General features: G+C 37.8%; 1 protein-coding gene across 1 annotated transcript in view; it reads left to right on the top strand.

The window, feature by feature from the left end:
• Positions 1-18,801, top strand: part of LOC111151047 (kinesin family member 14) — a 50,280-nt gene extending 31,479 nt beyond the window's left edge. Inside the window, exons 22-30 of the mRNA XM_022508769.1 lie at positions 640-740; positions 5,977-6,071; positions 7,975-8,199; positions 8,375-8,559; positions 12,292-12,450; positions 13,194-13,316; positions 16,607-16,681; positions 17,650-17,785; positions 18,144-18,801. Of these exons, the coding sequence (XP_022364477.1) occupies positions 640-740; positions 5,977-6,071; positions 7,975-8,199; positions 8,375-8,559; positions 12,292-12,450; positions 13,194-13,316; positions 16,607-16,681; positions 17,650-17,785; positions 18,144-18,523 (1,479 nt within the window). The 3' untranslated portion in view covers positions 18,524-18,801. The remainder of the gene's footprint in view (positions 1-639; positions 741-5,976; positions 6,072-7,974; positions 8,200-8,374; positions 8,560-12,291; positions 12,451-13,193; positions 13,317-16,606; positions 16,682-17,649; positions 17,786-18,143) is intronic.
• The last annotated feature ends 3,362 nt before the right edge of the window (positions 18,802-22,163 follow it).

Here is a 22,163-nt window from a genome sequence, read left to right as displayed (position 1 = left end):
TTTGAATCATTTAATGATTTCTGTGCTTTTTCTGTGATAGCACTCTTTCAATATAATTTCTAGCATCATGTGCTTGATTTTTTGATAAGAATGTGATATTTTTAAGATTTTATTTATTTGAGAGAGTCTGAGTGGGAGAGGGGCACAGGGAGAGGGAGTGATAGAATCCTCAAGCAGACTTCCTGCTGAACACAGAGCCCAATGTGGGGCTCAGTCCCAGGCCACTGAGATCATTACCTGAGCTGAAATGAAGAGTTGGATGCTTAACTGACTGAGCCACCCAGGGGCCCCAGGAATGTGTTATTTTTAGACTTCTGTCAGATAACCTGTAATTTTGTAATTTTTAATTTTAAATATAACAAATTTAAATTTTTGTTTTCTTTTAGTTGCTAAACATGTTTTAAAAGATTTTATTTATTTATTAGAGAGAGAGAACATGAGCAGGTGAAGGGGCAGAGGGAAAGGGAGAAGCAGACTCTCCGCTGAGCGGGGAGCCCAATGTAAGGCTTGATCCCAGGATCCTGGGATCATGACCTGAGCTGAAGGCAGATGCTTAATCCCATGAGCCACCCAGATGCCCTAGTTGCTAAATATTTTTTAATGTAAACTAATAGAAACCATATATTTTATTTTCCTTAGAGTAATAATAATAACAAGAGTGACGATGTCTTTTGTGATCCTGAAGATGAATGGGAACCTGACATTACAAATGCACCGGTTTCTTCCTTTTCTAGAAGGAGGTAAAGACATTTTGTTACTGTTTTTTGTTGTTGTTGTTCTGGGTATATATTTGTAGATAGAAAGAAAGAAAGATATTTCCTTATTTTAAAGGAACTATCTACTGTCATAATGGATATGTCTGTGCAGAGACTGAGTAATATAAGAGAAATAATATGTTAGTGATCAAATTACAGCACTTGGGGCATTAAATTGTTTATCAGTCAGTAAGAACGGGGAAAAAATGGTCAGCATCTCACCATGTAAGTCTTAAGAGTGACTTAGAATAGAATAAATCTAATTTCCTATAAAAATGAATAGTGTTTATTACTTTTAAATTACCCTTTTTTTCAAGAACTTGGCATATTCTATGATATTTTATTGTAAGTTATAGAACTTTAAATGCTGTCAAGTTAGTATGAGCACCACAGAAGAATAAATGTGGTGATAGAGAACTTCTATATGTGACAAATGCTGCTTATTAACTAAAACCATAAAAGACTTCCACAGTGAATAGATGTTTTTCAAGGAAAAACTAGTTCTGTTTAGACCTCAGATGCTTAGATACCAGAGGAGCAAAATGGTATAATAGAATGGTCGTGGTCTTGGAACCAATTTAGCTGCTTAGTTTGGTTTTTAAACAAAGACTTCTTTTTAAACAAATACTTCTTCATTTGGTTTTTAAACAAGACTACTGTCTGCTATGTCTTGAGGATACAAAGATGAATAAAAAAATACTCTCTGTCCCCAAAGACCAGTAATTGAAGAGACTAGAAGAACAGTTGATAAAGACCCAGAATCAGGTCAGGCAGAAGGAGTGGAGAGGAAAGTATGGTTTTATACATATTCAAGAGGAAGATTGAATAAGGACTTGGCTAGCTGTGGGATTGAGGGTGATAAAGGGCTCAAGGATGAATCCTGGTCTAACAGGGGTAACTGGCTAAAGGAAGGTGGTGTTCCCAGACATGGAGGGTCAGATTAACTTATTTTTGAACACAATGAGTTTGAGATTCCCAGGGAGCATACAAGTGTATACATTCAGCTCTGGAACACGGAAGGAAGGATTTGAGAATTTTCAGGATGTTAGAGTCCATGGCATTCTCCATTCAACAGAAGCATCATCATTATCAAGAACATTTACTTAGTGCTTGCTGAGTATTCTCTCAGGTGGTTCTTACACAAAACTACAAGATCAGTGCTGTCATTACCCACCTTTTACAGATGAAGAGGCTGAAGGTTTAAAGAGGTTATAAGTTGTCCAAACTCACAGAGCTGATAAAGGAAGAGCCGGCCCTCAAATCCACATTTGAGTGACTCTGAAGATCCTGATTTTTCTTGACCACTGTGCCACATTGCCTCTCTGTTGCATATGGAAGAACAGAATCTTTCTGGTTAATTTCTTTTTCCCCCTGCCCACTTCATCACCTTCAGCTGCAGCTCAGAATCCATTTGGGTTTCCAGACCTTTTCAGGACTTTCTTGGTTTTGACTATGATTATTTTAAACTCATTTAAAAAATTTCAAAGAGATGGAACTACTTTAGAGAGGTTTCTTCCTCCTGTTACTTCTCTTCTATTTGCTATATGGTAACTGCTAAGCTACAGTTGGAAATAGCCAAGAAACAAGAATCGATACATGTTATCTTATGTGTTATATACATACCAGCTGTGTATTTCAAGTTGAAAGAAATCAAAGCATGTCCTTTAAACAGATTCTGAGTTTCTTGAGCACAGGATATATATCTGTATCCCTTATAATGTACTATAATAAAAAAGTCACAGGCTCATGTCAGCGTCCTGGGTTCTAACTTTTTTCATTAAGTTTTTAATTTCAATTCCAGTATAGTTAGCATACAGTATCATATTAGTTTCAGGTGTGTAATAGAGTGATTTATGCCGAGTGTACCCAGGGGCAAGTGACATTACATCTTTAGGCTTCAGTTTTCTCATCTCTAAGATGGAGACAATAATACATTTCTACAGCGCCTCTTGCTAAGTTTAAGTGAGGTCATATATAAAAACAATTGCTTCTTCTGCTACTTCTGCTATGACCACCGTGGGACTGATGATGATGTCGTGAAGTAGTTGTAAGGATTCGAGATAAAGTATGTAGAACTTCCACCGCAGTGGATAGGTGTTGAATAAATGACAGTTCTTAATATTGGTTGTTTATATGTGCTAAATAAGATTAAATCTTGGAAAACAGATATGATCTTATTTCTTTTTTTTTTTTTTAAGATTTTATTTATTTATTTGACAGAGAGAGAGAGATCACAAGTAGGCAGAGAGGCAGGCAGAGAGAGAGAGGAAGAAGCAGGCTCCCTGCTGAACAGAGAACCAGATGTGGGGCTCCATCCCAGGACCCCGGGACCACGACCCAAGCTGAAGGCAGAGGCTATAACCCACTGAGCCACCCAGGCGCCCCGATGATCTTATTTCTGATTTAATACCAGTGATATCTTTAGGTGGTATCTTCAGGTGATTTATCTTGAAGATTTCAGAACAGTGTTGGGTTCTCTAAAATGAGCTAAAGATGGCCTGTGGGGCATATTGGGCAGAAGGCCTTGGGGTACGTAAGCTAACCTAAAGTAACATAAGCCTCCCCCAAATTCAGACCAGAACTACAAATTCATCAGAGGGTGATTCATAAATCCCTTTAGATTTTATAATATTGGTTTCTTACTGTATTTTATTGTAAACAGATACAAACTTGGTGTACTTAGAATTATGGATCACAGTATGATTAATGAACATTAGTGAGCAACGAGATGAGTGAAAAAGGTGAAGGGGATTAAGGGTACGTTTATTGTGATGACCACCGAGCAATATATAGAATTGTTGAATCACTGTATTTCACTATATTGTACACTTGAAACTAATGTAACACACTACATGTTAATTATACTTGAATTTTTGAAATTAATTAAAAATATATAATGAACATAAAAATTTTAGCTTATTGAAAGTTGGTGATCTACATCTTATTTTCTGCTAACCTCTAGGTTAATAACTAGGGAACCAACAAAAGTTTAAATTATTACCAGAAAATTAAAACTTCTTTTGATATTTTGAAATTAGGTGTTTTCATGTGGTAGAGATGTTTTCTTGAAAACTTCTAAAATTTAAAACTATCATATTTTTCTTAAAAAATGAATTGCTCTTGGTCAGAGACCTTGTATATGAAGTTTCAGCCTTGTAAGAATGTTTATGACAGAATTGCAAACTCTGAGAATGCCTGCGGGTAACGGAAACACTGACAGATTCTTAATTATGGAACCGTTACCGGGCAGCGATACGCCATAGCCGCTCTGCAATGAAATAGACTGGTTTGGATGCCTATAAATTGTGATTCGTTCTGTGGACAGTCAAAAGTAAAACCTCTCCTTCTCCTTCAAATTCTTTGAAAGGAATGTGATAGGCATTTTGTTTGAGTTTAAACATTGTTTAACTATGATAGTGTTAGAAGAATAGATTTCCCTGGTTTAGACTTACTGTAATGTACCCTTCCCTTTCATCCCTAAATACCAAAAACTGTTACCTTTGAGGATTGATATTTCTTCTTCCTATTATTAGTCATATTGAGGTTTGATATTTCCTTTCCCCATTATGGGTCTTATTTCTGTGTTTTTCTTGTAGGAATTCATGGGGAAAAATATATTTGAAACATTTAGATGACTCCAGATGGAATATGTTTTTGTTTAATGATCTTTTCAACAAATAGTATTTTTCTTTGGCCGACAGTGGTAGAGAGTTCTGTTAGGAAAAAAGACTTCAGAGGATCCCCTAGATTTAGATCCAGGTCACAGCTCGAGGATTCACTGATACAATGAGGGCTGGAATTGGAGTTTAGAAAATTGACAGATGAATGGCAATGTGGAAGTAGGCTGCTTTTTCCAGTAGCAGTTAAGAAAAATGAGTAACAGCTAGACAGCCAGTCACACTCCAGGCAGAGATCTGAGTGGTTTTATAGGCTGAAGGGAAAGAGGCAGCGGAAAGAGAGAGTGAAGATAGAGTCATTCCCTCCGTTTGTGTTACTGCTACACTTCACAGGCTTTCTGCTTTTCACACTGTGTAGCAGGTGCTTACTTGAATGTTTTTTTATGTAGATCATCTCCTTGTTTAGAATACTCACCAGGCGAATCTCAGCATAAAATCCAAGCTTCCTTGATTGGCATTAGGGTCAGCCTCAAGCTGGCATCTTAGCACCCCCTAGCGTCCCCCCTTGCTCCTCTCCGCTGTCCTACTGCAGTCCTTCTGAATCTCACTCTGTCCTTGAATGCACCATACTTTTCTCTGATCACCGGGGCTTCCCACATCCTGGTGCCTGTGTCTGAACCACTGTTCCCTCCTTCCCAAGCCTGCCTCCCTGTTGGGCTAACTCCTGTGCGTCCTTCAGGGTCATTGTCCCAGGAGCCCCCTCCCCCCTCCCCACTGACTCCTTGGGCCAGGTCAAGTCCTTCTCCAGCAGAGCATGCTCTGCTTGCATGGCACATCACTGTATTGTAATTATTTGCCTAATTTCTCTCTTTTCCTATGGACCTTAAGTTCATGAGCCCAAAAACCATGTTTCCTGTGTTTAAACACAGTATTTAGAACCTGTAAATAGGAGTACTCTATAAATATGTATTCCATTTACTTAATTTAATTATATGCTTAGAACGATACCTATAAATAGTAAAGTTCTTGCTTCGTAAACCAAATGAATTTAACTATTTATTGATGAAAATGTTTCCGCAGGAAACACACACTGCGCATACCCATTTTCTTTAGAGAATTAAGAATATTTTGTTTGAGATTTTATTTATTAATTTAAGAGAGAGCAGGAGAGAGAGAGAGAGCACAAGTCGGGGGGCAGGGCAAAGGGAGAAAGAGAAGCAGGCTCCCTGCTGAGCAGGGAACGCAGTGCGGGACTCGAACCCAGGACCCTGGGATGATGACCTGAGCTGAAGGCAGATGCTTAACCGACTGAGCTACCCAGGTGCCCCAAGAATATTTTTTTAAAGATTTATTTATTTATTTATTTGAAAGAAAGAGAGAGACCATGCATGTGAGTTGGGGGAGAAGGAGAAGGAGAAACAGACTCTTCACTGAGCAGGGAGCCCTGTTTGGGGCTCCATCCCAGGACTCTGGGATCATGATCATGATCTGAGCTGAAGGTAGCCGTTTAACTGATTGAGCCCCCCAGGTGCTCCAAGAATGTTCTTAATACTCTTATTCCATGTAATATATAACCACTGATCTTATGGTTTATCTTTTTTTAGGAGCAGGAGCTTGATGAAGAATAGAAGAGTTTCTGGTTGTTTACATGATATACAAGCCCACCCAATTCAGGATTTGCATTCTTCCCATTCATCAGGTATTTTTTCATCACATTTTCTTGTATACTGGAAAAAGTATCAAGGCTTATTGTTTACCAGCACAATAAAAGGTTATATATCTGTGGTATCACCTTGTTTATTCAGTATTATTTGAGAGTAAGATGTTATACAAAAGTAATTTTCGGGACGCCTGGGTGGCTCAGTTGATTAGGCAGCTGCCTCAGCTCAGGTCATGATCCTAGGGTCCTGGGATCAAGTCCCACATCAGGCAGTTTGCTCAACAGGGAGCCTGCTTCTCTCTCTGCCTCTGCCTGCCACTTTACCTGCTTATGCGCTCTCTCTGACGGATAAATAATAAAATCTTAAAATAAAAAAAGTAATTTTTCCAGGTAAATTAAAACTGACTTTTTAAGGGCCATATTTAAAAATTAAAGAAATGCAAGAGCTCTTTGCTCATTTGCAGTTTTCAAAGAGGGAAACAAACCACGTGTGCCTTTAGTATGGACCTGCCCAGGCAGCCACGGGGCTGGGGACGGTGCAGGGTGCAGCTCTGGGAAGTTGAGCAAGTGTCCTAACTTCTCACCTTAAGTGCCATACCAGAGTTTTGCAATATGCTTTGTAAAGTGTTGATGCTGGATTTTAGAATGCGTTAACATCATTATCTTACTGAACAAGGAATATATTGTTAACTATTCATGATGACTAGGATATACTCTTATCCTACAGTGGTAGAGCTTTGCATTTTGTAGCTTTTCTTTTTTCTCTTCCCAAATCAAATTCTTATCTTTGGCCTACACTCTTTTTTAAAAAATGCTTTTTATTTTGTTTTGTTTTTTAGGTAAACTGTACCCCAAACATGGGGCTCAAACTCACAACCCCAAGGTCAAGAGTCACATGCCCTAATGACTGAGCCAGCCATGTTCCCCTGTCCTAGACTTCTTTTTTTTTTTTTTTTAAATACTTTATTTATTATTTGACAGAGATCACAAGTAGGCAGAGAGGCAGGCAGAGAGAGAGAGAGGAGGAAGCAGGCTCCCTGCTAAGCAGAGATCCCGATATGGGGCTCCATCCCAGGACCCTGGGACCATACCCAGAGCCCAAGGCAGAGGCTTTAACCCACTGAGCCACCCAGGCGCCCCTGTCCTAGACTCTTAATAGTCCCCTCCCTTTGTCTTTATTCTACCTTCCTTTTAGTTTGGTGTTTCGTCATCTATGAACCTAGACCAAAAAAATAACCTTGTTTATTAAATGAGAATCATTATATTCATGAATTAGCATTCCAGTATAAAGTTATTACCAGAGTCTCCAAATTAGCTCTACAAAGTGTTCCATTTACTTCTGGTTTGGACAGTGCTTAGAAAATTAGCCTGAAAGTCTGTCTCCCAGAGATGTGATTGATATATTAACTGTACATAATAATTGGCTTTGGCCTATTTTGATTACAGTAAGCCTAGAGAAGGAACTGATATAAAGTAGAGCTAATGAGACATTCCTTTTAATAGAGTTTGCTTTAGTATTGCCTACACTTTCAGCTTACGAATTAATTAATTTATATTATGATATTTATATTTATTCTATTTATATTATTTTTTGTGTAACTACCATTGTTTTCACTAATTTCAGAGTTTCTTAGGTGTTCCCCAAAAGTCAGTAAGGAAGGAGAGTAAACCAGTGGTTGCTTAGTTCATTTGCATTGTCTATTATTTGTATTGTGGTTGAGGAACTACTAACCTATGGACTGACTCCACTGACAGATGAATTGACTCCTTTATAAAATTGTGTTTTCACTTAGGCTTATTGAAGTAAAAATGCATTGAAATAAGAACAGCCTACTTTGAATTTACTGACAAATGAGTCTATAATATGCTTGTGTTAATGCATTTATTTGAAAGTTTTATGCCTGAAAAGTAGGCTTAAGATGGCTATTTTCTACCGAGACAGGATTACTGGAGAAATCGAGCCCTATTTACTCAAGTTCAGCAGAATCTTTTCTTCCTGGAATTTGCAAAGAATTGATTGGGTCATCCTTAAGTTTTCTTGGACAGAGTTATGATGAAGAAAAAACCATGGCAGACAGTCTGATGGATAATTTTCTTAAAATTTATCACGGGCTATTTGCCATTTCCAAAGCTCATGAAGAACAAGACGAAGAAAGTCAAGAAAACTGTAAGCAAACTTACAGCTTTTATTAACTCACATGAATGATTATTTTCTGCACATTACATATTCTTTTGAATGACTGTCACATTTTGCATGCATTTTCTGACTTTAATGGTGATCATATATGAGTTCTTTTATCTGGAGATTATTTCTTCCAGTAATTTTCCTTCTTTTTTCAAAGTGTTCTCTTCTGATCCAGCAACCCAGTCACTTACAATCCAGGTCACATGTGCTTTTGAGCACCTTGTGGTGCTAATCAAACACTGGCTGAATGAAATTCTGCCTTGTACCAGCGCAGCAAGTCTTGAAGATGAATTGAGACAAGAGATCAAAAAACTAGGAGGCTACTTACAGTTATTTTTACAGGTAAATTGCTTTGCTGATTATCATTTGAAGAATTCATTTATTCAGCAAGTATTTATTGACCTACTATCTGCATCTTCCCCAAAATTAGATCTGTAGAATTTTCAGAAGTGATTTCTGTTTTATAATTCTGAAACTGTGGTTATCTATAATTGTCTATTAATTATGGCTTCTGTGCCAGGCACTGAGAGTTTTCAGTGATTTACAAATATTAACTCATTTAAATCTCTTAACTTCAGAAGTGGGTACCGTTATTAATCACCATTTTATAAGTGAAGCAATGGAGGTACAGGGTATGTAGCTTATCCAGTGTTACAGGCATAGCTGGTAAGTGATAGAATTAGGATCTGGACCCGGGCAGGCTTGGGCCCAGAGTTCATGCTCTTTACTATCCATATTCTACTATGCTAACCCTCAGTAATGGCAATGGGGAAAAAGGCAAAGTCTTGCTCTGCTTGTTTGTTAGATTTCAGCTTATGCTGAATAAGTCACAAGCCTGGTGATGCACAGGCAAGGAAAATAATTTTTTTTCTGTTTACCTTATATCAAGTGAGATTAGACTTGGCTCTGAAGAAGTAGTAAGCTAAAAGCTTATTCTCTGTCGTATAAAATCTGGCGGTAGGCATAGTGGCTCTGCTCCACTCCTTGAGATCCAAGCCCCTTCCAACACACCTTTCTACCAAGCCAAATCATTGCCCTTTATTTCATGGTCCACCAGAGTGGTGGAGCTCTGTCTGAGTTCAGTGCAGCGGGATGGAAGAAGTGACAAAGAAGAGAAAGGCCAAACTTCCTTTAAGGGAAGTTTCTAGAAATTTCCCTATGACATTTCTCTTTATGTATCTTTGGCCAGAACTTCATTACATGACCATATCTAGCTACAAGTGTTATTGGGAAATGTACTTTTTATTCTGGACAGGTATGTACCTAGTGGAAAAATCAAGAATTCTATTACTACAAAAGAAGTGGGGAATTTGATATTGGATAATACCTAGTCACCCACCATTTCAGTGAACTCCTCCATAAGAATTCTTTGAATAGGGGTGCCTGGGTGGCTGAGTCAGTTAAGCATCCAACTCTCAATTTCAGCTCATTTTATGATCTCAGGGTCATCGGATCAAGCCTTGTGTCAGGCTCTGTGTTTAGTGTAGAGTCTGCTTAGGGTTTTCTCTCATTCTCTCCCTCCCTCTGCCCTTCCCCTGCTTGTGCATATATGCATGTGCTCTTTCTCTCTAAATAAATAAAATCTTTAAAAAAAAAGGATTCCTTGAATATATGAGGGGAACAGATATAAAAATATCAAAAGGGATAGGTTTCAGTTTTTTAAATGGGTGACTTAGATTCATAACAAAATGTTCTAAAATGTTGAACAAAACTTACGTTATTATGCCCACCAAGAGACTTTCTACATTCTATTATTGTGGTAGAAGTTAGTTGTATCAAATACTTCCTGAGGGGCTATTTACTTGATAGGATTTGGAAATGTTTGTTTGATTGAGTAATCTCACTAGTCAAATTGAAATCAAACTTTTTTTTTATGGGTTTTTTTTTTTAAGATTTTATTTATTTATTTTAGAGAGTGAGAGGGGAGAAGGTCAGAGGGAGAAGCACACTCCCCATAGAGCTGGGAGCCCAATGCAGGACTCGATTCCAGGACTCCAGGATCATGACCTGAGCTGAAGGCAGTTACTTAACCAACTGAGCCACCCAGGCGCCCCAAACGTTTATTTTTAATTGTCCATTATTCTTCCTTAGGAGGTCTTTGTGAGTCTCCCCACAACTCAGGCATTTCTCTTGTTTTTCAGATAACCTTATACTTCACCTGTTATGCCTTTTTTTTTTTTTTAAAGATTTTATTTATTTATTTGACAGACAGAGATCACAAGTAGGCAGAGAGGCAGGCAGAGAGAGAAAGAGGAGGAAGCAGGCTCCTTTGCGAGCAGAGAACCTGATGCGGGGCTTGATCCCAGGACCCTGGGATCATGACCTGAGCCGAAGGCAGAGGCTTTAACCCACTGAGCCACCCAGGCGCCCCTGTTATGCCTTTTAATATAACATCTCTATAAGCCCACGCACCTCAATGGGCAGTTAGCTTTGGGCAGTTAGAGCGGCTTAGATGTCTTTTTCTCACAAGGACTCCTCATATGAAGGATGCTCAGTTGGATACTTGTTATTGAGTTAATTATAAATTCACACTGGATGAAGGATCACTTTGGATATAAGCAGTGAGGAAACAGAACGACCCTAGGACAGAGAGGTGGGCCTCAAACCGGTATGGGTGAAGTAATAGATGAAGGAAATGTTCTGATAGCACAGAGCCATGAAGATGAGGGCTGGCCAGAGAGCAAAGCTGGGGAGCCAAAGCCTGAGAGTCCGACTTACGCTTGAGCCTGGAGAAGGAAGCTAGTCGAAGGGTTGTGGTGGGAAGAGAGTATGAGATATACTTAGTTGGCTCTTAGATTTTAGATGCAGTTCAGGAACAGGAAAAAACTCCCAAACCCATTATTGGCATTTGGAAACCCAGTGTTTGAACCCATGCTAAATTAGTTCTTGGCCTTTGGCAAATTGCTTAAATTTTTAAGCTCCCCATTTTCTCTTTGGGGAAACAAAAATAACAGCGCCTATCTGACAAGGTTGCTATGAGGATCGGATGGATGGATGTTATAAGAAAGTGCCTGTGAGAGTAACTGGTGTGTAGTTTCTTTCCTTCTTTTCATTCTCTAGGAAGAACACTTTGAACTTAACTTAGGACTTGTGACCTATAGCCCTATGGGAAAGGTTTTATGTAAAGAATCAAGGATGGAGAGAACAGGTGACTCAAAGGGGAGATTAGACCAAGCTCAGGAAAGACTTATGTTAAATTGGCAAAACTGAACTTAGTGACTACACTTCCTACCTAAGTGTGGTTTGAGAATTCTTACCTTGTAGCAGTATTATAAGCATGGCCTAGAAAGCAAGCCAAGAGTATTCTGAAGAATCACTGCAGTTGGCAGGTAAAAGAAAGAAAATCTTGGGGGCGCCTGGGTGCCTCAGCTGTTAATCAACTACCTACTGCTCAGGTCATGATCCCAGGGTCCTGGAATCGAGCCCTGCATCCGGCTCCCTGCTCAGTGGGAATCCAGCTTCTCCCACTCCCACTCCCCCTGCTTGTGTTCCCTCTCTTGCTGTGTCTCTCTCTATGAAATAAATAAATAGAATCTTGAAAAAAAAAAAAGAGAAAATCTCGGTGCAGGGCAGGGGAGGCACGCTTCATTCCTCTTGGGCATGTGCACTCTGGTGTAGAAGCCTTTTGTTTGAAGGGTTGGTTTTCCCCCTTTCACTTCCCTTTCCTCTTCCTTCTCCCCTGATAAGAGAAAGTATCTTTATTAACCATCTGCCAGATGGCTAATGGGACAGGAAAAGTTCAAAGGCAAAAAAGAGCCACATTTTGTTCCCTTTTCTGGTGTGGGGGGCATTCACTCATTGCTTCTGTCTTCTATTTAGTTCACTGCATACTTGTCTTATGTCTCCTATTAGCATGTAGGGTCTTTGGGCGTAGAGGCTGTATCCAAGTGGTTTTATCATCGTTAGTAGCTATAGGGTTGCATGTTTTTTGATTCTGAGTGAGACTTTTATTAAGCATAGTTGCGATATGAATGAATGCAGAATTTATTTTCTTCAAATTGCTTTTCTTGTCTTTTCTTTACCTCTGTTTATAATCTCATGTATCTGATATACTGATCCATTTTTGTTTTATAGGGATGTTGTTCAGATATCTCATCAATGGTAAAAGAGGCTCAAACGAAAATAATCCAAATTGTACAACAAGCTGTAAAGTATGTGGGACAGTTAGCAGTTCTTCAAGGGAGCAAGCTGCATTTTCTGGAAAATAGTAGCAATAAGGCTGCTAGTGTTCAGGTAATTTGGTAATATTAGTTTTGGAAGACTTCATCTGAGGAACAGTAGTCTTCTGATAATAATATCAACTAAACAGGATAAGTTGTTTTTATTTTAAAATAGTTCATACTTTTAATAGTTTGGCAATATTTAAAACTGTTTTAATCTAAATTAGATAATGTACTGGATAATTCTGGAATCTTCACTTTGCCTTTTGGATCTTTGCTTTGATGATGCATACCTACTCTGGAGGGTTTGCACAGCCAATCAACACATACAGAACTCCATAATTCTAGAAAATTTGCATTTGCTTGCTCTAAGTAGTCATGCCATTAAGAACAGTATTATATTAGAATGTTACTATATTCTAGCAACACAGCGTTCTAAGATGACTTTTTTTTTTAACTTAAATTTTCCTTAGTTAACATATAGTGCAGTATTGGTTTCTGGAGTAGAACTCGGTGGTTCATCACTTAATACCCATCACCCATCTAACCCATCCTCTGCCCACCTCCTCAGACAGATATTCCTTATTAACTCTTATATGTGGAATGTTAAATTATAGATTTGCTAAATTTATTACATGTTATATGTGGAATAGTAAATGATAGATTTTCTTACAGACCGTTTTTATTCCAGCTTTAGTTGACTTTAATAAACTAGGAACTTACTGTAGTCCTAAAATAAGCAGAAAATATAACAATTATTTTATAATTTAAAAAAAACACCAAATTTTCTACTTAATGCTTAAAAACTTTTTCTAGGAGGACTTCATGGATGCTCTTTGTGATGGTGTGGGCTTAGGAATGAAGATTCTATTAGATTCTGGACTAGAAAAAGCAAAAGAACTTCAGCATGAACTCTTAAGTCAGTGTACCCAAAATGAGGTAAGAGGGACAAAAGAACATTCTATATAGTACCAGATGGCCTATAAAGTTGATTTTTAGAAAATAGTTTAATTCAACTAAATTGGATTCTTATAAATTTATGTATTTTAATTAGTGTTGAATTTTTTTTTTATTGAAAAGGCTGATGCGATCATTATGTCAGTTATTGTCAGTGAACCGACTGCGGATGAACTCCAGAGCAGAATGGAGTCTGGAGTGACATCTAGTGTTCACTTTCTGCTGGTCTCTTTCTTCCTGATCTTTGTTTACGTCTCTTCTTTTCCACCTAAGAACAGAAACTACCACTTACTGATGCCATATTTTAAACTAAATATTTTGCCAAAGGCATTCATATCTGTTATTTCATATCAAGATACAGAATCAATGAAGATTTGAGTGACTTCCAAAAATATGCTTCCCCAGCACCTCCTCTAGCTAACTGACGTTAAACATGAACCCAGTAGCTGTCTTAGAGGTGGCACTGTTTAAAACCAGTCTCTCAGTTTTCAGCAATCATTTATCAAGTCCACGCTCTGACTCTGTTTCTTCACCTGTTGACTGTAATAATAGTTATGTCCTAGATTGTGAGTCATTTATTTACTAAATAATTTCCCAGTGCAAGTATGGGACTAGGTGCTCTCCTTAGAATAGGGGTGAACCTCCCCACTTTGCAAGGGAGGAATTACTTGGGTTCCCATGCATTTTACAGAGCTGGAGGACCTCGTCCAGTTGTCCAAGCCAGGGTTTTATATTCTACCTGTGGGACTCCAAAACTCCACAGGCTACAAAACTAAGGTTTGTAAATCATTGTTCACGCACGTTAATTTTCATTATTGGGAGTTATTATTAGTGAAGTGGGGACTCAGGAGATAAGTTCTAATCTTTACAGCAGTGAAATCTCGGAGCTCTGTCAGCTCTAGAATCTTGTAACAACTTCTTGTTAAAACCATCTCTGCCCATTCCCTTTCTTTTTCTGGAGTCGGTCAGCTGGGATGGAGCTGCCTGGGGATGTTGTGTTTGCTGAACTCACCCCCAGGAGGACGGTACTCATTTACATACATACTGTTTGATCTAGGGAAGACAATCAGGTAGAGGACCCTTAGCGTCCACCCCTGTGGTTCATTTCCAGGAAGGCATCAAGTAAGTTAGTTTTTTTTCTTTCCTTTTAGAAAAACCTTTTCATTAATGCGTCTAGCTTCCTTATCAGGAGAGAAATTGTCCATGTAAGCTAGAGGGGCTCTCCAACCCTCCTCAGACTAAAAGGCTACATGGGTTCTAAAGGGCTATCATCTCTGCCCAAACCGGCTTAGAACTGGAAGAAACATTGAACATTAAATTGCTCTCCTGCTTCCTGTGTAGCCTTGAGCTGCTCACCTGGGCCTCACGTGTTGCATTTAAAAAGTGAGGATGAGAATACGAACTCCCTAAGATTGTTCTGAGGATTTTGTGCCATTAAGAGCAGTGGACAGAAATGCTAAACACAGTTCCCCCGCAGGTCTTAGCTGCCTCAGTTTGCTTGCGCTTGTTCTCGCTGTGTTTGCCTTTCCCATTTTGTGTTATTTTGCTTTTAAAATACAAACACATTCAAAAGGAGCTCATTTTGTCCTTAAATCAAAATACATGGGTCTAGTCCTAGAGACATGAGGCTGGTTTCAGTTCTGTAATGCTACTTTGAATGAAGACAGTGGACTCGTACTGCCCACTGCCAACATCTCCAGCTTGGTGGTGCCCAGCAGCAGCGCCATTTATCCCCAAAACACTTTTCTCTGTCATTGTTTGCAAAGTACAGTTTCCACCAGCAGTAAGTGCAAGGGGCCTAGAGTCAGTTAATGAAAAGTAGAAGCGAAGTAAGCTCACACAAATGTGCTTAGAGTAGTAGGGCGGGGTGCGCAGACTCAGCTTGGCTGCGGTTTGCGGGGGAAATGCATAGCAAAAGGGTCAGGCCCATTTTGCATACAATTCGTATTATTGGCATTTTCAGGCAAACTTCTCCCTCCCTTCCTCTTTTTTTTTTTTTTAAAGATTTTATTTATTTATTTGACAGACAGAGATCAAACATAGGCAGAGAAGCAGGCAGAGAGAGAGAGGGGGAGCAGGGCTCAATCCCAGGACCCTGAGATCATGACCTGAGCCAAAGGCAGAGGCTTTAACCCACTGAGCCACCCAGACGCCCCTCCTTCCCTTTCTCTTATTTACTTTCTCTCATAGTCTGTATGCCCCCGCTGTATAGTCATGGTGGGATTTTAGCTCGTCATATTCTCTTAAGTTAAAACTCCAAATCCTGTGGAAGGAAAACGAAGAATCCGAAGAACTGGAAAATGGGTTCAAACATAAGGCATTGGATTTATAACTGTGAAGCTGGAGCCAGGGGAAAAAAGAATTTGTGTGTGCCTCTTTTTTTTTTTTTTTTTTTTTTTTTAACCACAGAGAGAAACTTTAAGTTAGACTTGGGGAAGAGCTGTGTGGGTGAAGCCAATTAAATGCTTCTCACACCATCCCAGGCAGAAATTAAGTGAAAAGGTACCTCAGGGGGGCAGCATTGAGCAGTACAAAAGCAAAGGCTTCTAACCCTGGTTCTGAGTCTTAGGAGCTTGGAATCTGTTTTCTTATTTGTAAATGAAAACAGTTGCATAAGCAGCATAGAATTATAATTGAGAAGCAGATAATAAAACATGTAAGGGAAATCACTCAGATATAGGAAGGCAAGTACTGACAGTAGTTAATGATACCTACTATGTTGTATATTTGGAAGTTGCTAAGAGAGTAGAACTTAAAAGTTCTCATTGCAAGAAAAAAAATTGTGACTGTGAGGTAATGGATGTTAACTAAACTTCCTGTGGCGGTGGTTTTGCAGTATATCGAATCATTATGTTGTACAGTTTTAAAGTAATACAGCATTATATGTCAACTATTTCTCTGTGAAAATGGTGAAAATGTATATGTAGTTCTTTGAGCATAATATCTGCTTGATAAATTAGTTACCCTCTTCAAGGGAGGGCTTGGAAATTTCATCCCTATAAATATTTAAAGGTAAAACAAAATGCTGTTATTATCACAAACATCAGAGTGTATCTATAGTTAATATAGAATCAACATGCAATTTGTTTTGAAAAAAATTCTGCCTACATGATTTAGGTACGCTGACTGTTTAATTGCAGTCCCAGTAATAGAACTCAAGTCTTTCGACTTCTTAGACTAAAATTCTTGCCTGTCTCGTCCCATAGAGTTCTAGGATTTTTAAACCTCTAAATAATTATTTATATAGTAAAATATGTTCATATTCCATATAGGTTACCAAACAGATGAAAGGTAAAGCCATGGGATTGATTGGATGTCTTGAAAACATGTTTGCTGAGTGGAAAACAGTAAGAGAAGCTTTAATGTTTACTTTGGTTTGGTGTATTTTAGCATTTTGTTCAGCCGAAGTATAGATAATGATATGTTTATTTCAGTTTTCATCCTTAGCCAGATAATTCCTTTGTGCCTGGTTAGTTGCAGCATGTGTCATAGTTTTCTAGCTACTTCCTCTTGGACGTCATAACTAATTTTTTAAGAAAGAGATAAGAAATTGATTAATAGATTAATAGTATTTTATCTATTTCTTACTGCTACTAGTTTAGTAACTATCAGCTTTTCCTGGGATAGTCACTGGCTAAAAAATTGTGTTTAATAATCAATATGCTTGAAGACTTTAAAATATAGGTGAATTAGACAAATTATTTTCAAATCACAAGTAAATAACAAAATACAAATTAAGTATATAATCAATGTGTCAAATAGGACAGAAATAGCTATGGCTCAAAAATTTTTATTTAAATAAAAATAAATGGGAGATATATAAACTTGAACTCTAAAAAATTAAATTTATCTTTTATGATATTGGATAATAAAGGGTACTGTTTTTTTATTTCATTCCCATGTAATATGATGATTGTACTTTGATTTAAAATTAATTTAAAATTCTTGGGGCCCCTGGCTGGCTCAGTTAGAAGGGCATGCAACTCTTGAACTCAGGGTTGTGAGTTCAAGCCCATATTGGGCATAAAGCTTAGTTTAAAAAAAATTCTTTTAATTTAAAAAATAAAATTAATTTAAAATGCTTATTTCTTTTTAAAACAGTAATTACTGTTTTTAGTTGTATTATTGTATGTTGTCTTGCTTGTGGAATATTGTATGTTGGTCTTGCTTGTGGAAACAGAACTAAGCACTGGTGAGGAAAGTAAACTCCTTCTCTTTCCCGAAGATAAGACTCTGGTGATTAAAATTATATTGACTAAGCCTTACTGTCATGTAGCCTATTATGTATCTTTAAAAATATTAACTTTATTTACAGAAAAGTTTCAGAACTGAACTACAAGAAAGTCCTGGATACCAAGATTTGAAGAAGATGGTTAATCTTGCACAGGAATTCCTGAAGTTAAAACATTGCTTGGAGCAAACTATTCAAATTATTATTTCTGCACTGAGAGGTATATACTCAAGACGGATTTGTAATTAATCAAAATTTTATAGTTTAAGAACTCTCAGATATCTTTTCATTTCTAGTCTAATTCATTAACTAAAGTCTAATTAATGCTACTTCTTTGACACTAATTATAGAAATGTGTATGGTCATATTCTCACTTAAAATATGTAAGTACTTTGCCTAAATAATTAGATCCTAAAAACCCAGGTGTTTAATTAGCAGATAAGCTGAGTAATCTTAAGTCATTTAGATTTATCTTGACAGGGTTACTTTGACCTAAAAGATATGTAGAGTCATATAAGAGTAATAAATACCTCATGAAAAATGAAAAGGTTAACGAACTTTTTCTTCTCCTTGCATAGGATGCCACACTGACAAAAATCTTCTCAAGAATTGCGTTGAAAGTCTTTGCAACTTGGCCAAGGATTTTCATGATGATTTGAGCATGTGCTCTACTTCTTTTGACAGCTGTGAGAAGAGACTACCTCAAGTTGGCCATGGGGGACTAGAATCTCTAGCCAAGTCACTCCTCTTATGTTTTGAATCAGAGGAAAGAGCTGATTTGTTGAATCCCTGGGAAACTTGTAACCAAAATACCAGAGAAGAAGGACAGCAATCTAAACCAAGCAGGACCGACTCCGTTAGGAATAAAGGTGTACCAAAGCGTGTCTTTGAACTCCATGGCTCGTCCCCAGCAGTGACCTCAGAGGACAGCACGCCCAGTAGGATTCAGTGGGTGTGAATTCTGATATGTAGGCACTTTATGACCATCCATGAAAGAGAGAGAACACTGGGTAGGCAATTTTCCTTATGTAGGAGAATATAAAAAGCTGGAAGTCAGCATAAATGTTTCAAAGAAGTCCACATCTGTTTGATGGCCTTCCATTGGGAATGGAGAGTATAAGCATTATGGAATCCTGATTTCAGCATGTGCTTTCAGGAGTTTCTTGGCAGATAATTTTAAATAGGCATTCACCGTATTGGAACATGGTGGTAAGATAATGAAATTAGGAGTTCGAAAACAAGTGAATGGTCATTTCTCCAGTTTCTCATTGCCTTAAATTTTAAATGTTTATTTTTCACATTGATATACTATTTAAAATGTTTATTTTTCACATTGATACACTATTTTAAATGTTTATTTTTCACATGGATATACTATCTCTGGTTGGTTCTTCAGCTTGTTTGTAAATGGTTACTATAGTTACTATTAAGTTATTTTCTCATGAGTGGATAACACATGAATAATCAGTTACCTTTATGCCTGTGCCTTCTCTCCTGTGCAAATAGCTACAATGAGGTTTATGGTGAAACTGCCAATATAGGTTTTACTAAGGCAGCTTAACTTGCATTGTTAGATCTAAAAGTGTTTTCTTGAAAGGTTAACTGGTTGCCTTTTGAACAGTGTGTTCAAGGGCAGTTTCCTTTTCTTTCCAAATAGAAATAGTTACTTGAATATATATTAATAAAATGGCTTGCTGGTATAATCGTTCACTATATTATCTATGTTCCATAATGGGAGCTGTATAAATATAGTTTAAAACCAATTAAATAGTGCCAGAATCCTCTTTTGAATGGGGTTAAGAAATCAGAGGCTGGACCTTTTCTTGATAATGCTTGTTTTGTTAAAGGTGTAATGAAAGAGTTTGTACATGATTTGATAAAGGTTAAAGATCCTTATTATATCTCACAGTTGATTTGCAATCAGGTAATAAAGACAATATTCTCCTTTTGGGACCTTTCATTAAGGAAATAGTTTGACATTTTGACCACAAGCATATGTGGAATCTGGAAAGATACTTAGTGATTCTGCTTGAGCGATATTGAGCAGTTCCTGGAGAATAATTCTTTTAAATAAACTGATCCTTTCATGTGCCTTTTCACTTGCAAATATCACTTTAGCCTGAGAAGTGAAAATTGGATATTAGTACCATGAGTAAGTTCAGTAATTTCCTTTTTGGGAAGAGATTGTAAATACTACTGGTTACTGTAGCCAGAACAATGTTAATAAACCATGTGCGGTATTGCCAGGTGCTTTAAAATGGTGCAGTGCAGCAAATTTGCTTTAATTTTCCTTTTTTTTTCTCTTCTTTCTGGCATTTGAGCTTGTATTCTTTCTGAAGTTCTAAAAGTATTTTTAATAGTCAACTCTCTGCCAAGTGGCACTTTTGCTATCAAGTTTCATGAAGTGTCAATATACATAGGAGAACTTCGCCTGCAGGTTGTACTTCTTTGAGGAACTTTCTAAAGTATCAATACAGTAGTTTAAAGTAGTTTAAAGAGTTTAAACATGTTAATGTTTGGTACTTAGTCTTTACTTCCTGCTTTCGAAATTCATGACTTCATTGGTCAAAAACCTATTATTAATGTCTTTGTAATTTTTGTATATATATATATTTATACTTTTAAGTAAAGTGTTATACAGTATTCAAACAAATGATGAAAATATACTTGCTCTTAGAATCATGTGCACTGATAAGAAATGTTATAAACAGAATGCCTTTAATAAATGTTACTGGCTTCAGAATTCTCTCTTGGTCTCAGGGTTTTATTGTTTTATTGCTTTTCTTTTCTTTTTTTTTTTATTAAAAGCTTTTATTTATTTATTTGACACAGAGAGATCACAAGGAGGCAGAGAGGCAGACAGAGAGAGAGGGGGGAAGCAGGCTCCCCGCTGAGCAGAGAGCCCGATGTGGGGCTCTATCAGAGGACCTTGAGATCATGACCTAAGCCAAAGGCAGAGGCTTAACCCACTGAGCCACCCAGGCGCCCCTGTTTTATTGATTTTCTTCATTATTTTATTTCTGACTCAAAATTGCCATAACAGCTCTGCTTTGATAATAGTTATACTGGTTACATCATAGTTACACATAACTATGATGTGTTCATCATAGTTACATATAACGATAATGTGTTTTATATATAGATATATAAAACTATAATAACAGTTATACTGGTATTGCAAACCAAACAAATCATTAGGTAATACTAAACAATAATAATATTATTATGGCAACTACTTAAAGATTTTTTCGTTCAACATTGCTCTGCCTCTTTGCAGCTAGTTGTCTGGGATAGCTTTATCTGCACGTGCTGTAGTGAAAAGAGCGGCTGTAGACAACTTGCTTGCTGTCTTCCTTCCCATTTCCTCATGTGCAGAAAGAAAAGTAATACCCACCTCATGGACTTCCTGGCTATTAAATGGGGAAAATGTAGGACTAGGTCCCGGCCAAGTAGTGCGTTGTTAGTAAATGTTAGTGTCTGTCCTTTCCCATTACTGGCAACTAAACCCCCGTCGTCATATGTACAGGGTCACCCGTGGTGCAAGCCTGAGCTGTGAATGGCAGTCCGCCAGGAGACAAGTTGTACTGCGACCCTGCAAGCGCGGCATACTTGAAAATATATCTGCTACCCTCGGGTTCCATGATAATAAAAGGAAGTAAACAGTATCCCACCGGCCTTAAGGAAGGTTCAGTGTGATGTAGGAGTGTCCTTCATGAGGTCTCTCTGAGATTTTTGGCAAAATATTATTTAGTTAACTCATTAGCATTTCTAAATTTGCAGTGCCTAACTATTTGCCAGTAACAATTTTGAGGTTTTATCTAAATATGGAAAGTAAAAGTTCATTTATCACAGAGGAGGGGGAAGGTGTCAGTTTGGTGGGGTTAGAAGAAGGTTGATCCGTTCGGCTTCTTGTGCGTGATTCATCAGGGAAGCTTGTGCTCTGGATTTAGCAAGTGACAGTCACAGCATGATATAATCAAGACTGAATTTTTTCATCTTTCTTATTTAACCAGTATTGGCTTATGAGCTTTTTAGATGTGGAATATAGGCATTTAGCTGAATAACATCTAAGAGCTAGGTTCATTCTTCTTATTCCAATAATTATTTATTTAATGCCAGACATACTTCTAGTGCAATGACCTAGAAACATGGGAAAAAAAAAAAAAAAAAAGCTTAGATTGCCTCAAATCCTGGACTTGTGAAAGACCCAGTTTGTTGGCTCCCCAGTTGTTCATAACACTGTACCTTCTCAGTGCAGAAGACCTCTAACCACCCCGGAGTTGAACCCCATGAGAACCGCCAGAGCATCACTGATTGACTCAAGAGAGAATTGAGGAGGACACCATGTTGATTAAGCACATGGCTCTTCCCATTTCCCATCACCAAATGGCCAGGGGTTCAGATGCTCATAGATTTTTAAGAGTTTAAGAGGACATTCACAGTCTTTTCTAAGAAGGCATGCTTTTGTTTCTCTGACTCATTTCGGTGTATACATCTGAATTTGTCTACATCATCAAGCATCTACCCTTGAGGGGCCCTCATTTTCAAGATGAACAGATTGAGCTATCCGCTACAAAGATGGGGAATCTCTAACATTT

This window comes from Enhydra lutris, unplaced genomic scaffold, assembly GCF_002288905.1.
Source record: "Enhydra lutris kenyoni isolate GAN:26980312 unplaced genomic scaffold, ASM228890v2 scaffoldscaffold25, whole genome shotgun sequence".
Taxonomy (NCBI): domain Eukaryota; kingdom Metazoa; phylum Chordata; class Mammalia; order Carnivora; family Mustelidae; genus Enhydra; species Enhydra lutris.
This window is presented reverse-complemented; position numbering and strand designations above follow the sequence as displayed.